Genomic DNA, 20,206 nt, shown 5'->3' on the forward strand with positions numbered 1-20,206 from the left:
TATGCTCATTAGTTATTATAAATAACGCATTTCTAATTAAATTTATCTTGCTTTATTAAAAGCACTATTAGTAAATAAGGAAAAGTAAACTATACAAAACATGTCCTTTTCATAAACGCTTAGAATTTTATGATTATTAAAAGCAAATAATTTTCAGTGCATTAGATACTGAATCAGAAAAAGTAGTGCAAACTGCTTTAGAACAAGCTGCCAAAGGAAGAACAGTACTTGTTATAGCACATCGCTTATCCACTATTCAAAATGCAGATATAATAGTAGTTTTACACAAAGGTCGAATTGTAGAGGTAATATATAATTTACTTGTTTTTAAATTATGGTTTTTGCATTAATTGCTACTTACACATATTTTCAGATGGGAACTCATGAAGAATTGAAGAATTTGAAAGGATACTACTGGGCATTGAACTTCCAACAGCATGAAGACCCTCCTGCTGGTTGATAATATTTCTTTATGGGTACTGTACCTGTTAATTAAATAATTGAATAAAATTGACGAAGTATCTTATTAGACCTAACAGAATTATGTTTGCCATGCATCACAAAATTATAATACCTATATTGTATACGCATATATAATAATAAAACTTTAAAAATAATTTAGCTTACAATAACTTCCACTAAATCATGTTTATAAACTTAGATAAGGTGAAAATAAAAGTAACAGATACACAATGTACTAAATACCATTAGGCATTATACAAATTAAGAATGTTTAAAAACTATAAACAAATAAGGAAACAACTTTCTAAGATTACATTTACTTTCCTTAATATTGTTACTTACTAATTCGTTGTGATAATGACACAATGGAAAAAGGCACTTATACCTCCAGGTGCTGCTGCATCCTGAAGTGAAAGAGAACTCATACAATTAATTTAGATATACCTAATTAGTTAACCCAGCAAAAAGTGTGCATAAAAAAAAATTACCAAAAAAAGGTTACAGTAATGCCCTTTTTCCTATTTATAGCATGTATTCTCACCTTAATCGTCTGCAAAATCATCCAAGGTAAAGAGCCATTTCACATTTTACCAACAAATGAAGTCCAGCAAGAAGAATATCTTAGTAAGCGATTTGTTTTTCTCAATCAGTCAATCTGCAAGAATCCGACAGGAAAAATGAAATAACTACACTACTGAATAAGTAAAACATGAAATAAAATTACTTATTTATATAAAATTGAATTATTATACTTAATTATTTTTGGTTAGTTGATAACATAGATAACATGTATGATGTTTTCATTTTCAGATTTGTATACATTCTGTTATCTACGAGCATACTACCACAGATAAGAAAAATCACACATGAATTACACTTTAAAAAATAATTAGTTTAACTTCTATTTCTATATAAAATTATGCAAAATATCGGCAGACACGTTATGTTTATTTGTAAAAAATAAATTATTCTTTATGATATTGGCTAAATTGTGCCACTACTTATCAGGAATGAATGGATACCCACTGATACTCTTTAATAACAAAGTTAGATGTGTTGGGGAATCTATGGTCTCAATTTTATTTAAGAAATTATTTTTTAAAAACAGTTCTAAATAAATTATTTTTGGAAAAAATTAACATGAATTTTGCAATAAAAGTTTTACAATGACAGTTTTGTAATGGAATATCCCTTACAAGACCTGTTGGAAGCCAATGACGAAACCGAATTTCTTCTTGAAGATTCAGTAAATCAAGAGGATGAAATGGATAAAATTTTTCGTCGCCAAAACCGAAACCCGTTAAGAAGACGTCGTCCTTTTAAATTGAAAAGGTAACGTTTCATCATTTTGTTTACATGTGTGATGCAAAAAGACATCAGAAAACGTCAAATTCTGTTTGACTGTTGTGTTTGTGTTTAACTTTGACATTTCCCATCGATTTTGTCTAACTTCGTTCGTATGACTTTGTTGAGGATAATAAACGTCAAATTTTCATTTTAAATAAGTGTGTCCTGTGCTATTTAATTAATTAATGTTTTAAAAATACCACTTAATAAAATGGATACTATAGAATCACAAGTTAATTTAAATAAACCATCATCTAAAGAGGATATACCGCTAATCTCTAAACCACATCGAGACCCTTTTCTGTTAAGGTACACCCACATAATAATTGTTTGTTTGATTGTAGTGTTTTTAATCGTATGTATATAAAATCTTTGGTTTGTATTTTCTAAAATTATTCATATAAAATGTACATTAAATTTGTGTAAAACTATATGACTAAAACTAAGTGATTTTTTTAATTTATGAGGAATGAGATTCAAATGAACATTTTTTCAAAAATGTGCATTTCTTTGAAATTATACAGCTGTTGGTGCTCCATATGGCGAAGATGCTGTGGTCCCCGAGAATTAAGATCGAGAACTATTTGCTTAGGCAAGCCCATGACTGGACAGTTTCCAGAAAACACAATTAGAAATCAGAAATATAATATTATCACATTTCTGCCACTTGTACTCTACCAGCAATTTAAATTTTTTCTCAATTTATATTTTCTTATAATGGCAATCAGTCAATTTGTGCCTGATATAAGAATAGGATATCTTTATACTTACTGGGGCCCACTGGTAAGCTACCAACTTTGGAATAGTTAGACATGCTTAAAAATTATATATACATTTACAGTGTTTTGTGCTCTTTGTAACCATCTGTAGAGAAGCTGTTGATGATTTAAGAAGGCATAAACGTGACCAGGAAGTAAACAACCAAAAATGTAAAAGACTTTCAAGAAAAGATGATAAACAAATTGAAATTGTTTCAGCTTCTAAATTAAAGGTACCAAGTACTTTTTTACTGTAGTTTATTTTTTAATGTGTAATACTTTTAATGATTAAGGTTGGAGATTTAATCATTGTGGACAAAGATGAAAGAGTGCCAGCTGATTTGGTTCTTTTAAGAACATCAGAAAGAAGTGGAACTGTTTTTGTAAGGACTGATCAATTGGACGGAGAGACAGATTGGAAATTACGATTGGCAATACCTGCCACTCAGAAACTTCCATCCGATTCACATCTGTTTGATATAAATGCTAGTATATATGCCGAAAAGCCTCAGAAAGATATCCATTCATTCATAGGGACATTTATAAGGGTAATTTTCGCAATTTTAGTGCCCACTAAGGAATATCTCCTAATTTTAATCTCATTTGATTGGTTTTTTCCATTATACATTTATAAATTACTTTACAAATATTAACACAATGTAAGATAATTGTAATTTTATTTATCTGTAGCATGATTCGGTGAATTCTGATGAGAGTTTAGACTTGGAAAATACTATTTGGAGTAATTGTGTTGTTGCTTCTGGTCAAGCTTTAGGCGTGGTCATATACACAGGTACTTAAAAAGTTAATGTTCTCTCATCGTTTCTGTAGGCGTAATTCTATTTCTTACTGTCACTTTTTAGGTCCAGAAACACGTTCAGTTATGAATAATTCTGCACCTCGTTCAAAGGTCGGTCTTTTAGACATGGAATTAAACACTATAACAAAATTACTGTTCGGAGCTGTCGTAGGTCTGGCTTTGATTATGATGATTTTAAAAGGGTTTAATGGCCCTTGGTACCGTTATATGTTTAGATTTGTGCTACTATTTTCATATATTATACCTATAAGGTACAATTTTTTATAATTATCAATAATCAATTTTAAATCATTAGAAACAACCAATGTTATATATACACCTTCAATGAAATAATTCAATTTTGTTTTATGCAGTTTACGAGTGAATTTAGATATGGGAAAATCGTTCTATTCATGGTCAATTAGTCATGACCCAAACATGAAAGGCACCCAAGTGAGATGTACAACTATACCAGAAGAATTAGGTCGTATTTCGTACCTTTTGTCTGACAAAACTGGTACTCTCACTCAGAATTCGATGGTTTTAAAGAGAGTACACATGGGTACAGTCAATTATGCACAAGATGGATTCTTAGAAGTATATCAGCATCACCTATGATCAACACTTCTATTTTTTTTACGAATTATTAATTTTAGGTTCAAAACGTATTACGACAAAGTTACAGTGGTGGCGAAAGTGTAACGTATATGGCTCATTCTGGAAAAATGAGAAAATCGGAAAATACAAGGATTAAAGATGCTGTCCAAGCCTTGGCTTTGTGTCACAATGTCACACCAGTTTATGAAAATACCGAAACTCTTGATAATAGTAAGTGGCCGGATACGTTTTTAGGGAAGGGTGCAGGAAATTTCTGATCCCTTCTGCTGTATTGAGGAGTACGGATATGTTTTTGAATGATACCACTTTAAAAAAATCAACCCCTCGAAAAATAAATCAACATTAATTGATAGTTTATAAAATTTTTCATAACTACAAAAAATTCCGTTTAAAGGATATCCTTCATATCTAACAATTGCTTTGTTTTTGGTTGAATTGTAGGTACATAAAAATTGAACGTGCTTTCTCATTATTTTAGATTCAATTGCTTCTGATACTGAAGCAGATCAGCACATGCAAGTTTCCACAGAACGTGTGGTAACTTATCAAGCCTCAAGTCCAGATGAGGTAGCTCTAGTGCAATGGACACAAGAAATGGGCTTATCACTCACAAGGCGTGAATTAAATAGCATGCAGCTCAGGACACCCAACGGACATTTACTCAACTACTCAATTCTTATCGTTTTTCCATTCACGAGTGAAACTAAACGAATGGGTATAATTGTTAAAGACCAAGAAACTGGCGAAATAGTTTTTTATCTAAAGGGAGCCGATGTTGTAATGTCTAATATAGTGCAGTACACAGATTGGCTAGAAGAAGAATGCGGCAACATGGCTAGAGACGGATTAAGAACTTTGGTAGTTGCAAGAAAGGTAAACTTTTTGTTTTTTTTTTATCCAAAAAAGAGTAAATTTAATTCTTTTTTGCGAATGAAGGTTTTATCCGAAGAGCAATTTAATGATTTCGAAACACGTTATTCCGCTGCGCGAATGTCTGTTTCTGATCGAGTTCAGAGGGTTGCACAAGTTATCGAATCGCTTGAGAGGGAAATGGAATTGTTATGTGTAACTGGAGTAGAAGACAAATTACAGGACAATGTACGACCGACACTAGAATTATTACGAAATGCTGGCATCAAAATATGGATGTTAACGGGTGACAAATTGGAAACAGCGACTTGTATTGCTAAAAGTTCCCGATTGGTTTCAAAAACTCAAGGTAGAATCAACTTGTTTTCTATAAAAATAAAATTCAAGAAGTTAAACAGTGCGATGTTTCAGGCTTGTATGTATTAAAAAAGGTTGTCACAAGAACTGATGCTCACCTGGAATTAAATACATTCAGGCGCCGTGCGGACTGTGCCCTCGTGGTTAGTGGAGACAGTTTAGAAGTATGTCTCAGTTACTATCAACAGGAATTTTTAGAATTGGCTACTGCGGCACCAGCAGTTGTGTGCTGTCGTTGTTCTCCAACACAAAAAGCTCAAATTGTGAGTAGTTTTCCCTTTTTAGTTTTTCGAACTGTAATTTTTTTAAATAACTTTTTCAGGTTCAATTGATCCAAAAACATACTGGGAAACGCACGGCTGCCGTCGGTGACGGAGGCAACGATGTGAGCATGATCCAACAGGCGGACGCTGGTATAGGTATAGAAGGTCGTGAGGGCAAACAGGCCAGTCTTGCTGGTGACTTCAGCATACCTCAGTTCTCGCACTTGGCTCGCCTGCTACTCGTGCACGGTCGCAGATCATACAAACGATCTGCTTCACTGTCCCAATTTGTCATACATAGGGGACTTATAATATCGATTATGCAAGCCGTTTTCAGCAGTGTTTTTTATCTCAGTTCCGTTGCCCTTTATCAAGGATTTCTTATGGTCGGATATGCAACAGTGTATACAATGTTTCCGGTATGCAAATAATGTACATAACAAAAGAAACATGAATTAAGCTTATGATTTTGAAGGTTTTCAGTTTAGTATTGGATCAGGATGTGAATGCAGAAATGGCTCTTACATATCCAGAACTTTACAAAGAATTAGCAAAAGGAAGAAGTTTGTCGTTCAAAACGTTCTTCATGTGGGTGCTGATTTCGATTTATCAAGGTAAATAGAAATTATAGCCTTAATTTTTAGCAAATAATTTACAATACACTCGACTACTAAATCTTCCAAGAAATGTATTTTTATTCAACTGATTACAAAGAGATAGTTTGCAGTCTTAAATTCACTTGGAGCAGAATAAATCTTTTAACTTTTAATACTTTACAGGTGGTGTAATAATGTATGGAGCACTGCTGCTATTCGAAGATGAATTTATCCACATTGTGGCGATTAGCTTCAGCGCTTTAATTCTTACCGAATTAATCATGGTTGCTTTGAACATTAGAACATGGCACTATCTGATGATCCTCGCCGAGCTTCTCTCTTTGGCACTTTACGTTATGTCGCTCATAATTTTGCACGATTACTTCGGTGAGTTTTCCAAAAATAATTCACTTAAGAACAAGTATTTTTATTATTTCCTCGGCTATATGAATAATTGTTCAAAAAAAGTAACTCAACAATTTATCTTTGATATTGGAGTTACTTTTAATAAAAGTTAAACTTTTTATTCACATTCTGATAACTTAAATGCCATTTCCAAAATATCATTGTTAGTATAATAAAAAGGTAATATTGGCGCCATAACTTAAAAATTTTTTCTCTTTCAGATTCTGAATTTATCAGAACTTTCGACTTTTTCTGGAAAGTATTGGCTATTACTTTGGTATCTTGTTTGCCACTTTATATACTGAAGTTTTTGCGTAAAAAGTTCTCTCCTCCAAGCTACACTAAATTATCGTAAAGCTATCAAGATTTAGGTACATATTTATTAGTAAGTTTTATTCGTCCACGTTGTTTTTCAACAACTGTTTATTTAAATTCACGAGTATCATAATGTTATGCGTTTCAGTGAAGAAGTGAAAGATAAGAACATTAAATATTCCATAAAGCAGAATTTTGCACACTTTTTTATTTGATGTTTTAGCAATATTACTAGTTCCTCCAAGGTGCATTTGCAGAGAAAAATATTAACCTATAAAATTATTAAATTTTGCACCTAGTTCTTTTTAATATGAATATTGTTTTAATTAATTGTATATGTATGTATCTTGTTTATTTATTTATATCTAAGCCAATAAAAATGTTTTATGTATGTTTAACGATATTAATTAAATAAAAAGATTTTCTAGTTCTTTACAGTTTGGCAGTTATATTTGATGAAAAATAAAATGTGGACGACTTTTGGTATTTGAGCAAAACTTCAATTTTTGTAATTAACGAATTATTGCACTTTCAAAAAGAGCAAACAAATTCCTGTTCCTGAAAAAGGGTACTTTCTTTAAAATGTTATCCTTTACACATATTTAGAGAAATTTATTTAAGCTTCGCTTAGTGGAAGAGTACAGTTTTAAATATTTTGTTTAAGCATCAAAGCTTAAGTAACACGCTGGAATGGAGAAATTCGATATAAATATGTGCTAACACTTTTCGTTTGTCGTTCCGTCAGGAACATGTGACGGATGCGCGCCTATTTTCGACTTTTTGTACAAATTCACAACTGCAATTAATTTAATTTAATTAATTATTTAATGGTATCATTTTACCGACGACAATATCGTAACGATGAGATGATGATGATTATGGCAAAATCGAACTAAACTTACACAACACTTTTCCTAACCAAAGGGTTTTTCAATAAATTAATAATTTTCTTAGGATTCGGCTATTACAAACCGTACACACTATACAATGATGAGGGAGTAGCCCAGAGATATTTTATACAAGTTTAAACTTCATGTTTACATTACATTTGCTTATTTTTCGCTTCAAACGAGAAAATTTTCACCATTCAACAGTTTTGAAACTGCGCCGTTTCAGTATTTAGAACAAATTGTCTTCACTACGCATAGGACCAAACACTGATTTAAAAAGATTGCTTTTTCTTTAAAAAATCTAATACGTATAAAGTTACTTTTGTATAGTTAATATATATTATAACTTTTATTGTAAAAGACCGTCCAATATGAAAACTAAAAATATATTCATTTCAAAATCAAAAGATCAGTTTATCCCAATGTATAATTTTTTTAACCTTGTCTGCCTCCACACATCATTAATTTTTTTTAATGTAAATAAGTCAACAATTTATAACAAAATAAAAACTAATATGTACTCCAATTGTGCATATTTTCAACTAATAAATGAAAGTATCAGTATGTGACCGGTTCATAACCATTTTCAGACCGAACTTGCCTTGAATTATTTTTAATCCCCAAATAAGTAATAAATATGTGAAATATCCATTCGATTCGGCTCGAAACCACTAAACAATTTCATTCACTAGCAAGAAGTGCTGTCACCGTAATAACGGTATTACGCAATAATAATATTAACACTAACCTGTGAGCGACGTACGAATGCATTCATCATTTCAACCGAGACTTCTCTGATACTTTTGTGCCTGTGCGATACTTCCCGGGCTACTCCGTCGAATTCGTCTAATGATTTCGTATGTAAATAGTAAGGGGAATAGAAAGGAGGGGCCGACGGTCGAAAAGTGGGAGATCCTGAGAAGTCCCGTCCACGTTAATCGCTCACGTGACACGCCTACACAGTGAACACAATAAGTAGTAGCGTCAAGTGGTTAAACGTCCTTTTGGTTTTTGCTTGTTTGTTGTTTTTTGTATTTGTTTCTCTAAACATAAATTGTTGCTATTGCTGCTCATCTAATATGTGTTTGTTGTTGTTGTTGTAATTGTTACGTTGGTGTATGTTAACTAAGTGCGTCCAGGCGCAGCGGCATATCACGTCTTCCAATTGTGACGTTGTCCTGCTTGTGGCGGTATCATGTCCAGCAGGTACTGTCGCTGCAGATCAGCCGCTCTCTGAAACTCGGCCAGGTTCGTACCTCCGGCCCCTTTGCCTGAAGACGCCGCTTGTGCCATGGCCAACTGGTACGGATAGAGGAACGGCGAAAATTGTAACATGTGCGGTGGAACACCGGCCTGGAAAGCTAAAATAAAAAGAAAAATTGTTTATAACTTATTATTTGATACAGAACCCTAAAAAGGGAAACCTACTTCGCAGAAGCTGCTGATGCAATGCCTGAACGGCAGCGGCATTTTGAGCAATTTTGTCATGCGAAGAAGCGGCTGCAGTTGAAACTGCGCCTGTGTGCGACGACCGACTGGGCGGTGGTGGGGGAGGAGTTGGTTGGGTGGCCGGTGGAGCCGGCGGCGTTGCCGCGTGTCGAGGAGTTGGTTGGGGCGTTACTGCCTTTGGAGTACTTTCTGGCGTGACTGGTGACGGTGCCGGACTACTTGAACTGAATACACCATTCTAAAATTTAAAAAAAAGTTATTAATCGAAATTTTCTATTGTCATGACTTTTTTACTTGAGCCAATCGCTGTTCGATTTCCTGTTCCTGTTGTAGAGCTTTAACAAAGGCCGTTTTTAGCCGATTGGTATGTTCTGCCTTTAGCGCTTTCTTCACGTTGGTCGTAACACACTGTTCACATACCACATGGGTTTCTTTACCTGCATATAAATATTAATTGTATAATGAACAAACATAATAGACAACGTTATTCAACACATTAACAACAGTGAAATAAATAAATACGAAACATCATACTTCTGCCTTTTCCTTTGGTTTCCCATTTCCATACGGGTGTAAAGTCAGTGTTACACTGATAACACTGGAAGGGCACAGGGGGCGGGGGAGTTTTTTGGTCTTTCGTCAGGAAATCAACTACATACTCAAGACCAACCAAGTAAATGAATTCAGTGTTGCTTGGGTTGGGTATGAAGTGCATCTCGGGCGGGGGCGGCTTCGGAGGTGGGATCTAACATAATCCATCTTTATTTTACAGCAATACACAACAATATACTTTGTATAACTACACTGCAAGTAAAAATTAAGTATTACCTGAAGCAATGTCTTCTCTAACTGTTTTCGCAGAGCTAATTTCGCTGCTGCTTGTCTTTGAGCGGGAGTTTGCGTATCTTCTGGTCGTGAACGTTCCTAAAATAACAAATTACTTTAAAATCTAAAACAAAGTTATTATTAATTAAAAAACTACAATTTGTTTTGAGGCGAAAGTCTATAGAAGAAACCTAATTTTACCTGTTCACTTGGGGGCAGAGGGTTTGATTGGGGAGAAGCTGACGATGAGTTGCTTCCCCCAACCAAATTTTTACCCTCTGCTCCATTGCATCCACTCTAAAGAAGTGCAGCAAGAAAAAATATTTTATATTAAAAAAAATAGAACAATGTTAAAATAATAAAAACAAAAAAGAACACCGAACCTTGGGTATTTGAGGAGGTGCCGGAGTTATAGTGACTGAAGGTGAAAGATCTTTGATGCCAGCGGGAAAAACCGCGGGTGGCCGACAAACTGACGAAGCCCTCTGAGGAGGCTGCGGTACCGAAAGATTCGTAGCTCTACTGCTAAGAGGAGAACCGCCACCGGAAAGGGGAGGACCATGAACGCTCCCTCTCGAACCTGGTGGAGGTTGCTTTAAGGGAAAAAAATACTTATAAGAATGAATTAATACATATAATAATAACAATAAAAGCTTACCCCTCGTAATAACGATGGGACATTCCCGGGGGCGGGTTTGTGCGAATTGACATGTCTTGAGTGTGCGCTAGGCGGTTGGGGGGGTTGTTTTGTAGTCGGCGGTACCTTAATGGTGGTTGGCGTGATGCTAAGGCCGCTCGGCAGTCCGGAAGCGGGTAGTGCGGACGGTGGTATCGATGGAGGCAAAACCGCCACGTTCTCCTTCAATTGCTGCGATTGCTTCAACTTCTTCAACAGGACTAATTTCATTTCTTCAGCTCGTAGATCCTCACGGAGTTTCCTCAAAGTCCTCTCCCTTTTTTTATTTAATCATTAATAGTTTTACAAAATATTTATTACACTTTTCTATTCAAATTAATAGCAAACGAACAGTATAAACGGTTCCAACCAGTATTTAACTGTACAGTAAATACTCGAAATAGTATATACTATGCTTTTACGAACGATATCTGTATCGTATCTTATACTTTATATAATAATAAATAACAAGTACCTACACAAAAAAAACTCCATGTAAGCAAATCATACAACTTTAATTTCACATATAATTGTGTAAAGGAGAGTGAGAAAGAAAAAGGGAAAATGAAAAAAAAAATAACTACATTTCTTATCGCAAACGACAATAAGTATGAGTATGTAAACATCTTGGAAAGTAAACGCGATAAAGATTATCTTTTTTAATAATAACAATCGTAATAATAGACATCGTTTAGTAACGTTGATTTATCACTAAGTACGTCTTTTTTTGTTCGAGATTATTTTATCAAACAGCATTCTGTAAAACTTCATATTGGTCACTATACAATTTTAACTTTACATTAAGTACGCAAATGAATACTTCGTGATTCATAATAACAAATGAAAACCATTTGTATCGTCTCATTCAAAAATTCATATGATGTAAAATTACCACCCGAAAATGGAAATAAAAAGAAAAATTTATTTTTTAAATATACCCTGCGTCAAACTAAAAATAGCAGTAAATAGAAATTTATGCATGTACTTATCCATACTTGTATTCGGTTTTCATTACAACTGTAAACGAGAAGTTATTATTCCATGTTCGCAAGTAATATGAATTGCAAATTTTGGTTTAAATATTCAAACATGAAATAATAACAAAAACGTTAAAAGTAGGTATGTAACGTGTAAAATAGCAATTAACAGAATTAAAATCAAAGTAGTTAATACAAACCAAAATAATAAAAAAAAAACAAATCATAACAATATACTACGGAAAAATAAAATTGAAAATATTAAATTATTTTTTCTTTTTCCGTTTTTCATTGTAAAAATCGCCTTTTATTGACTAGGCAATATTAATAGATGTAAAGCATGCCTAAATTTTATTTTAGTACCAAATCTAGAGAAATCTGTACTTTTCTTTTTTAGTACCAAATCTAGAATGTACCTAGATTTCGAATAAAAAACATAATTCGGGGAATTCGCTAGTGGAGAAAAAGACTAACAAAATACATACACACATATTTTTACTGACAAATTGTAGATATGAGAAAAGTGATTTTGAATTATGGTAAGTGTAATCACATAACTGATTTCTATTTTTTAATCTGCAATACGAGTTTGTAAATAAAATGCTTACAGGTCAGCATTAAAGAAATTTCTCACCTCTGCCTTAATTCCGCGGGCGTGTACTCCTTGATAGGTGACAGGGGTGGCATTTCACCTTCGCTTGAATCACTGCTGTAATCAGCCAAACCGTTCGTGTGTGGTCTATCCAAACTGCCGTTGATTAAGACATCGGGGCTTTCCACATAGCTACGAGGCTCCGTACGCGGTCGCAAAACGCGTCTCGAACTACTCACACTATTGCTATTAGACTGTTGTTGCTGTTGGTTATTACGACCACTATTATTAGCTATGGTGTTACCATGATTCGTATATGATGATGATCGACTGCTGAAAAGAAACAGAAAAGACTAATTGTAAAGTAATTAAAACTGGATTATTTCGAAGTTAATAGAAAGTTACCAATCGATAACGTACCGTTATTGCCATTAACAAGAAAAAGTTCCAACAACGTAACATATATAGAATATTATATGTAGAATAATATTCATGTTAACAGAAAGCAATTATTATATTTACTTTGTTTCATAAGAAGCACAAAAATCCAGGATTATATAGGTAATACAAAAAAGTAAAAATCCTAAAATACTTACATGTTAAGGGACTGAAACTGGAGGAATTTGGCGATTTTGTAAAATAAATAATCAATGACTATACATGCAATTACCTATTTCATTTAACTTAAACAGTTATGTTGTGTTCGGGTTGGGTTAGGCTATTTTAGCTTCTTTTAAAAATCTGATCGATTACCTATACTACATGGAAACGATAAGTTTTCTGTTTATTTCACGGTGTATTTTACTCATCTACATTACAAAGTTGCAATAGGGATACAAAAGATGAGGTAAAAATGTACAGGGCAGAGAAAGAAATAAAATTATTGTGTGAAAAAACAAGTCTAATTGTAAATATAATATTAAGTTTAAATTTTTGCACTTTCTAGTTTTAAGAGAATTTTTGTTGAAAAGTATATTCCTGCAAAAACCTATGAGGCACACTAAGAAATAATAATAATTACTTTTACTATTATTAATAACTTTGATTAGTCTGCACACTATTGGATTGGTATTTAGCCAAGGTTATGCTTTATGTCCGAATAACCTTTCAACCTTTGGGGATAAACGGGAGGATCGTCCATTTGCAGACCCCCTCTCACTTTATGAACCCTACGCACATGTATGTATTTATTACATACTTAAATAATGATTATGGAAGACTCTAATGGGCTTCTTGAAGCATAACAAAAGAGCCACAATGCATTACAAGACGAAAGACTTGTAAGACAAACGGAAATGCGTAAGTACGTTTGGTACCTATATAGGTAATAAGGAACTCGTACCGTATGAATTTTAATACGAGGAAGTCATCAACAAAACAAATTGTTGTTGTAAAATGTTATAAAAAAAACAACAGTTTTATCCTTTTTGCATGGGAAAACAGTTACCTATTTTCAAAATTCTACTTATTCCTGTTAATTCAATTTAGTCTGCTATTGCCAAAAATAATTTAAAGGACGTTAATTAATTTAAAATAACGCTTCATTATATTTACTCATATATTTGCTTGTTTGCAGTATGTAATGCCATTTTTTTCTAATAAACTTAAAACAATGACGAAAGCAACACTACTAAGTTTGTAACACAAGTAATAAATTTCCTTAGTAAGTATGGATTATCAAATTAACACATAGAATGCAATATAAACCTTGAGCCTATTTATTTGTTTACTTTTACCTTAACACACAAACCGTTAAGGCGTTTTATCAATAAAACTGAAACAAGCCTGTACAGTTAACATTTTCAAATTGTTTCGTTTTAAAAAAATTTTATTCGGCCATCGCTTTTAATTTATTTTTGAGAAACCTAAAAATTACATATCTATCACATTAGCCTTATACTTTTTGAAATAAGGCAAATTGTAGTGTTAATATTTTGCAAAAAAAATACCTAGTAGGTAATACGCTAATAGCCAGTAGGTATACTGATAGAACCGGGAAATCGAAAATGTTAATGAAACACCAATTGTAGTTTTTTAGTAGTATAAAAAATAAAACAATACTCTGCTTTTTTTCTCTAATTGTGAGTTGGATGACTGATTAAAGAAGTTCTATAACTAAATCTCTTCGGAAAATATAAACGAATTCCAACATACATAATGTAGTTGCAATACTAAAAATTACAATTGATATTTTGTCGTAAATTCGAATTTACGAAACAGATAAATATTGAATATTTAAATGATACTATCTTGCGATATACCCGCTTTAAAAAAAGGTTATCAGACATCAGACATGGCTTTAGTATTTCTCCATAACTTCGTGTTAGACCTTAATAGACCACGGCTTTGAAATAGGGCAATTATTATTATGTATGTATTTATTCAACCTTTTATTATCATTTTAGTTTTAATTTTGATAATTTAAGAAATATTTTAAAAATAGTTTTGCCGCTTCGTTTTTTTACAGAACTTTAAAAAGTTGACAAAATTGATTATAACTAAGTACATATATGTATATTTTTAAACATCAATTCAAGTTAGGACTCAAGTTTGCTGTTCAAGAAAGTTAGATGCCTATCTAAGTCAAATGTGAGCCTCTTTTTAACACCCTTCTTCTATTGTGCAAACATTTAACCAGTAAAGGGTAAGACAACGAAGTACAGTCTATTAAAATAGGAACAACATTTGATAAAAACACTAAATAATGCATAAAATATCCGATTCGCAGTGTTACTTATGTTAATACTGTATGACAGTAATTCATTAATTTTATTTGCACTTATAACGGACATTAATATATAGGATACTCTGCTGAGTAAATAAACTAAAAACGTCTAACTGTTAAAACTAAATTTAAAAAAAAAATCCAAAATTAGTGATGGGCGAAACATGTTTCAGTCCTTTTAAGTTACTTAGTTGTAGTAATTAAGGAGTCTCTTTTAGTTTTTCATATAAATAAAAATAAAATACAGAGATTCAAATTTCTTATATAGCAATCTTATGTAATACTTAAGTGATTATTTAATTTTTATCGCTACATATCTATATTTTATGAATTTGGCAATTCACCAACACCTGTCTTATTAAAATAATACTATTATTTATGGATAAATGAAGAAAAATCAAACAATTTCTTTAGTATTTTTTGCAGTTATTCTCATTTTTTTTCAGAACGCAGGCATATATCTAAAATAAATTTCCCAAAAACATATTTGCTGTAAACAATATCCTAATTGCAACCTTGACGTACGAGGTCAACCACCATCATGTAATTAGCAAGAAAATTATACAGACACCGGCAAAATAATTGAATATTGATTGAATGGATGCTAAATCAAAGAACAAAATCAAAAATAGTACAAACATTTATATACCTAGGTAGGTACCTACCTGGTTTCATTTTAGAAGTTCATTAAATGTTAAAATGTACTAAAATGATTTTTGTGACGTTATCTGTTCAATAAATAGGAGCAATGTTCACGATATAAAAATAGTTTCTAATTCGAGAACAATATATTTACGTAATGTGTATATTTATGCAAATATAGCATCAATTGTATTTCTTATAATAAATTCCAACAATTAAAGATTATCTTTTTTAAAAGCACGTTAACTGAATTCACATTTAAACAAAGGCGTAAAAACAAGATAATTTTGATAAAACAAAAAAATGAAGGAGATAGCTTACATTACATTTATGAATTATCCGTATTCTGACTGGAGTCTAATTTAAGTTGGTTGTATTAATTATAATTTGCGTTATTATAGGTAGAAATAAAAATTAAAAAAATATATTTACGACATTATCAATTATTATTAATTGCTTAATTATGTTAAGAAAATAAATTTAATCAACAATTTAGATTGAACACAACTTTAATTAAAATTGTTAGGTAATAATAAGAGTCTTAATAATTTCTTTAGAAATTTACCTTATTTAATATTTAAAAAACACAACTACTTAAAATGTGAAAGGAGTTATTCAACTTTTGAAGGAATAATTACCTAATAAGTCATACTTACATAAAACAAAAAAAAATTCGATACCTACGATATGGGTTCATTTTAGTTTGCATATTTAATAAGTAGTAACTTTAATTAGGCTCTAGGTACTTCTTATTAATATTTGCAAGGCTTACCAGTTTTAATATTCATTAAGACATGCTAACAATTTACTAATTGTCTAAACTGCAGCTGCTTTTTATATAGGTACACAGGTAACTAAAAAACAGGCATCTACATTTTTACGTTTACAGAACCGTAATAATTAGGTAAGGATATTTAATTTACTTATTTTAAAAGTTAATGAGTGGCTTGGCTTTTAAATAACGGTTACTGAATATACCTCCCTATCTTTAAATAGGTAAATGGGTACCTATTCAAGACCCATAAACGCGTAAAAACTACCTATACATGTGTTGTTAACAAGTTTAAAACATTAGCAACACATGATGTCTTTATTCAAGATTAATATTATAGATAGAGGATAGGTATTTCCCCTAATTTCATTAACTTAATGTTTATATATACTGCTTTATCAATTATTTAACATTTTCTTTTTAACAATTCGTTAATAATTGTAAACGTTACAATTTCAAATTTAAACATAATTTTGTAAAGTGGTTCCAACTAGTATTAATATCGATGATGTTTTTATAGAGCTTATCAGTTTATCCATTAGATACTTCACCATACATTCAATTCTTTTTAAGAAAACTGAAAATAAACACCTACCTTATACTTAAATCTACGACAGCATCATCAACATCCATTTTCTCCATAACCAGAGTTGCTAATTAAATCTTGATTAAAAACCGTTACCTATCAAACAAATGTAGGTATGTATCACTTAAAACTGAAGTCACTTTAACAACTAATAACAAAATTAGAACAAAATCATCCAAACGAAGAACTGTCAAAATTACTTAATTTTGGTTCTTGCATTGGTAAAAATAATTAACGTGTCCGTACAAGATAAAATTTAGTTAAGTCACACGTTTCACTACCAAACCTCGTGCACTACAACGGGACGTGTGTCGTTCGCTGACGATAATCTCGTGTGATTGAGAGCAGTAATTGTAATTTCGGTTAACACTAAGAACCAAGCCAAGAACCAATTTTATTAATTGTCATCGGTCTGTTTTGACATAATAGCAACAATCCTTGTTAAAAGACGAGTTCAACGACACCAAACACGATATAATTTCGAGAGTTTAAGTTACCTACCTACGGTCAATTAGTACACCAAAAATTGTAATCTAAACCTCTCGTTGACAAATCGATTAACTTCTTGTACATACACACACATTTTTGCACTCAATATGCACAAACTAGTATCACTCTGTACGCTGGGTTATAAGTTCTCACGAACATAATTATCGTCTGCATGTAATTCAATCCTAGTCAGATAAATGTTTTAACAAATAATGTGAAAAATTAAAAAAAATTGACCGGGAGGTAACACTTCCTACCGAAATTAACAGACGACTGATTCCGATTCAATTCAATATGGCGTGGCCTTGTGTTGTGTCTACATCACAGCGCTGTTAATTTGGATATGTTTACTGTTTTCCTACTCTTATTATCCCGCTTTGAAATCGGATAACCTTCTTCGTATATAACGCCATACTGTCTTAATTCATATGATGTATGAAACAATCAAAGACTTACTTCTAAGATTTATCATTGTCTTTACAAGCGAAAAAAACAAGGAAACGTATGAAATAGATGAAAAATGTAGAAACTAGAAGAAGCAATGAACTTACCCATATTTTTGTTTGGAATTAGTTTTTGGTTACTATACATTACTAAATTTTAAAGAATTATTAGTTTTTTGAGTAATGTGTAACGATTCCTGCTATTTTAAAAATTAATGTAAGTGCCGATATTGTAGCATTAATTGGTCTAACTATTTAATTATTTATGTAAAGAAAATTTCTAAATTAAAATAAAATGTTTAATGATTTATGGTACTGTTAATAGTTATATAGCTTGATTGTTTATTATAAAATTATAACCAGATCATGGACTAGATCCGTACATTTCATAATTAAATTAACCAAGGAATGTATTTCTTTTAAAATGTAAAACAAAAGAATAAACGTGTAATCCGCAAGCAAGTAATGTAAATAACTCGTTGTTTAGAGTTCTAAAATTGCCAATGAAATAAAATATTCATCTTATGTAAGCTTTCAATTTCATTAAATAAAAAGGATTGCTTTTTTTTTAAAACAAGTAGCTGTTATATAGTCACTATCTTTTACGTTTATGACGTCATCTTCTCTTAATGTTATCTTTGACGTAACATGGACATAACCTAACACGTTACCCTTTGTATATCTATTATCTATGGACATAACCTAACACCAAGTCCAATTATTAACTGTAAGATAACTTTGGAACCTTTTAGGTTTGTGAAAACCGTGAGTTTTTGAGTATTCTAGCAAACAAACAAATTCGAAACATAGTGCGAAATAACTTACACGTTGAGAATTTAGTACCGTACACATTTTATTTTAAAATATGGACGTAAACGACGAAAAGCCTCGTATTATTCTAGAAGAATACAAAGTAACTCAGGTGAGTTAAGAGACAAATATGTTTTTGGAGTTCCATGCAATCTCGTTTTTTTAGAATCTGCCTTCTGAAACAACAGTTCTTGACGAAACATTTGATATTAGAAAGTTCAAAAAGAAGTTCAGAATTGTTATAGTTAGATATGAAAAGTATGAAATGGAGTTTGATTTCATTGGGGTGCATCCATTTTTAGCAAACACTTTTCGCAGATTAATGTTGAGTGAAGTCCCTAGTATGGCAGTAGAAAAAGTTTTCATTTATAATAACACATCTATAATACAAGATGAAATTTTAAGTCATAGACTAGGCCTTGTTCCATTGAAAGCCAATCCTCGACTTTTTGAATATAGATCTGAAGGTTGTCAGTAGATCTACGTTGTTACTCTTAAATTGTGATGTTAAAAAATATTATTTATTTTAGAAGCCAAAGAAGGTAGTGAACAGGATACATTAGAATTTGAATTAAAAGTAAAATGTACTTGGAATAAAGAAGGAAATAAAGAATCTGCAAGAGCAGATGATATTTACAAAAATAATAACGGTAATTTTGGGTAAGCTTAGCATTTATAGTAGAGCTAATTTTTTGTTCTTAGTATATTCGAAGCATTTTACATGGTTACCAATTAAAAATCAAGCAGAGATGTTTAAAGCTGAAGAAGTTGGTCCTATTCATGATGACATTCTATTAGCAAAAATGCGTCCTGGGCATGAGCTAGATTTGAAATTACTTGCAGTAAAAGGAATTGGAAAAGATCATGCTAAATTTTCACCTGTAGGTATGTAGAATAAAAATTTTGGAGGTGCTAGATTTTATACTATATACTATATTTTCATATTCAGCAACTGCTTTTTATCGTCTTTTGCCTGATATAAAAATTATAAGGGAAGTAGAAGGAGAAGCTGCTGAAAGACTACAAAAATGCTTTTCTCCTGGTGTTATTTCCCTAAGACACAGCAAAGACGGACGTAAAGTAGCAGTAGTCAATAATTCCCGATATGATACTAGCAGTAGAAATGTTTATAGATATGAAGACCTTAAAGATGCTGTTATAATGAGTAAAATTCAAGACCATATTATTTGTGCGTATATTCAATTTTTATATGCGGTAAAATATAGTATTTTTGTTTTTAGTTACAATTGAATCAGTTGGGGCAATGACAGCGGACGTAATTTTTACTGAAGCAGTTAAAATATTAAAAAATAAATGCTTAAGCCTTTTAGATGAGTTAAGTCAATCATGAAGTATGTTTAATAACAGCTATTATTTTGTTAACTGTACTGGTAATATACATTAATTACATTTTATTACTTTTTTATTTATTTTAAAAAGCTGGTATTTACAAAAAAAATATTTTCATAAAAGTTTCTACAACAATACAACGGAATGAACAACACACGTTATATACTGATTTTAAATATAAAACAAAAAG

The 20,206-nt window shown here is 31.8% G+C and overlaps 4 protein-coding genes across 7 annotated transcripts in view; 3 read left to right on the plus strand and 1 right to left on the minus strand.

The window, feature by feature from the left end:
• The window catches only part of LOC112906170 (lipid A export ATP-binding/permease protein MsbA-like), a 4,376-nt gene extending 3,759 nt beyond the window's left edge, over positions 1-617 (plus strand). The window contains exons 2-3 of the mRNA XM_025979921.1: positions 144-305; positions 374-617. Of these exons, the coding sequence (XP_025835706.1) occupies positions 144-305; positions 374-460 (249 nt within the window). The 3' untranslated portion in view covers positions 461-617. The remainder of the gene's footprint in view (positions 1-143; positions 306-373) is intronic.
• A 933-nt stretch (positions 618-1,550) lies between these two features.
• LOC108735491 (probable phospholipid-transporting ATPase IIB) lies at positions 1,551-7,124 on the plus strand. Of its 3 annotated transcripts, XM_018467474.2 has the most exons (16): positions 1,551-1,794; positions 2,334-2,592; positions 2,651-2,800; positions 2,861-3,115; positions 3,258-3,360; positions 3,431-3,638; positions 3,741-3,963; positions 4,023-4,194; positions 4,463-4,857; positions 4,921-5,203; positions 5,266-5,474; positions 5,534-5,893; positions 5,950-6,088; positions 6,254-6,457; positions 6,697-6,860; positions 6,939-7,124. In XM_018467474.2, exons 1-15 carry the CDS (start codon positions 1,643-1,645, stop codon positions 6,828-6,830), a joined length of 3,246 nt encoding a protein of 1,081 aa, XP_018322976.1. In that variant the 5' UTR covers positions 1,551-1,642; the 3' UTR covers positions 6,831-6,860; positions 6,939-7,124. The 3 variants fall into 3 exon arrangements, with proteins under 3 accessions (XP_018322976.1, XP_018322975.1, XP_018322977.1); XM_018467473.2 differs by having other exon boundaries at positions 1,552-1,794; positions 6,697-7,124; XM_018467475.2 differs by lacking the exon at positions 1,551-1,794 and adding an exon at positions 1,840-2,118 and having other exon boundaries at positions 6,697-7,124.
• Positions 7,125-7,387: 263 nt separating this feature from the next.
• LOC108735492 (transcriptional repressor p66-beta) lies at positions 7,388-17,725 on the minus strand. 2 transcript variants are annotated; one of them, XM_018467477.1, is made up of 10 exons: positions 17,426-17,725; positions 16,934-17,020; positions 12,242-12,529; positions 10,613-10,907; positions 10,338-10,547; positions 9,958-10,053; positions 9,664-9,874; positions 9,424-9,566; positions 9,109-9,367; positions 7,388-9,041 (listed from the first exon to the last, which is right to left on the minus strand). In XM_018467477.1, exons 2-10 carry the CDS (start codon positions 16,978-16,980, stop codon positions 8,833-8,835), a joined length of 1,758 nt encoding a protein of 585 aa, XP_018322979.1. In that variant the 5' UTR covers positions 16,981-17,020; positions 17,426-17,725; the 3' UTR covers positions 7,388-8,832. The 2 variants fall into 2 exon arrangements, with proteins under 2 accessions (XP_018322979.1, XP_018322978.1); XM_018467476.1 differs by having other exon boundaries at positions 12,242-12,532.
• Positions 17,726-18,514: 789 nt separating this feature from the next.
• Positions 18,515-20,081, plus strand: LOC108735470 (DNA-directed RNA polymerases I and III subunit RPAC1). The gene is made up of 6 exons (XM_018467430.1): positions 18,515-18,778; positions 18,833-19,133; positions 19,197-19,316; positions 19,369-19,551; positions 19,616-19,855; positions 19,908-20,081. Exons 1-6 carry the CDS (start codon positions 18,722-18,724, stop codon positions 20,015-20,017), a joined length of 1,011 nt encoding a protein of 336 aa, XP_018322932.1. The 5' UTR covers positions 18,515-18,721; the 3' UTR covers positions 20,018-20,081.
• Positions 20,082-20,206: the final 125 nt, after the last annotated feature.

This window comes from Agrilus planipennis, unplaced genomic scaffold (assembly GCF_000699045.2).
Source record: "Agrilus planipennis isolate EAB-ADULT unplaced genomic scaffold, Apla_2.0 scaffold91, whole genome shotgun sequence".
Taxonomy (NCBI): Eukaryota; Metazoa; Arthropoda; class Insecta; order Coleoptera; family Buprestidae; genus Agrilus; species Agrilus planipennis.

Bases quoted from the DNA above. Each gene is read 5' to 3' on its own strand.
- LOC108735491 (XM_018467474.2), top strand. From the start codon at position 1,643: ATGGAATATCCCTTACAAGACCTGTTGGAAGCCAATGACGAAACCGAA. The intron at 2,593-2,650 runs GTAAGCTACCAA...ATACATTTACAG, and splicing joins ATACTTACTGGGGCCCACTG to TGTTTTGTGCTCTTTGTAAC. The intron at 4,858-4,920 runs GTAAACTTTTTG...TTGCGAATGAAG, and splicing joins CTTTGGTAGTTGCAAGAAAG to GTTTTATCCGAAGAGCAATT.
- LOC108735492 (XM_018467476.1), bottom strand. From the start codon at position 16,980: ATGGAGAAAATGGATGTTGATGATGCTGTCGTAGATTTAAGTATAAG. The intron at 10,054-10,337 runs GTTCGGTGTTCT...TTGTTATTTTAG, and splicing joins CACCTCCTCAAATACCCAAG to GAACGTTCACGACCAGAAGA. The intron at 9,368-9,423 runs GTAAAAAAGTCA...TTTAAATTTTAG, and splicing joins TCGAACAGCGATTGGCTCAA to AATGGTGTATTCAGTTCAAG.
- LOC108735470 (XM_018467430.1), top strand. From the start codon at position 18,722: ATGGACGTAAACGACGAAAAGCCTCGTATTATTCTAGAAGAATACAAA. The intron at 19,134-19,196 runs GTTGTCAGTAGA...TATTTATTTTAG, and splicing joins TTTTGAATATAGATCTGAAG to AAGCCAAAGAAGGTAGTGAA. The intron at 19,856-19,907 runs GTGCGTATATTC...TTTTGTTTTTAG, and splicing joins AATTCAAGACCATATTATTT to TTACAATTGAATCAGTTGGG.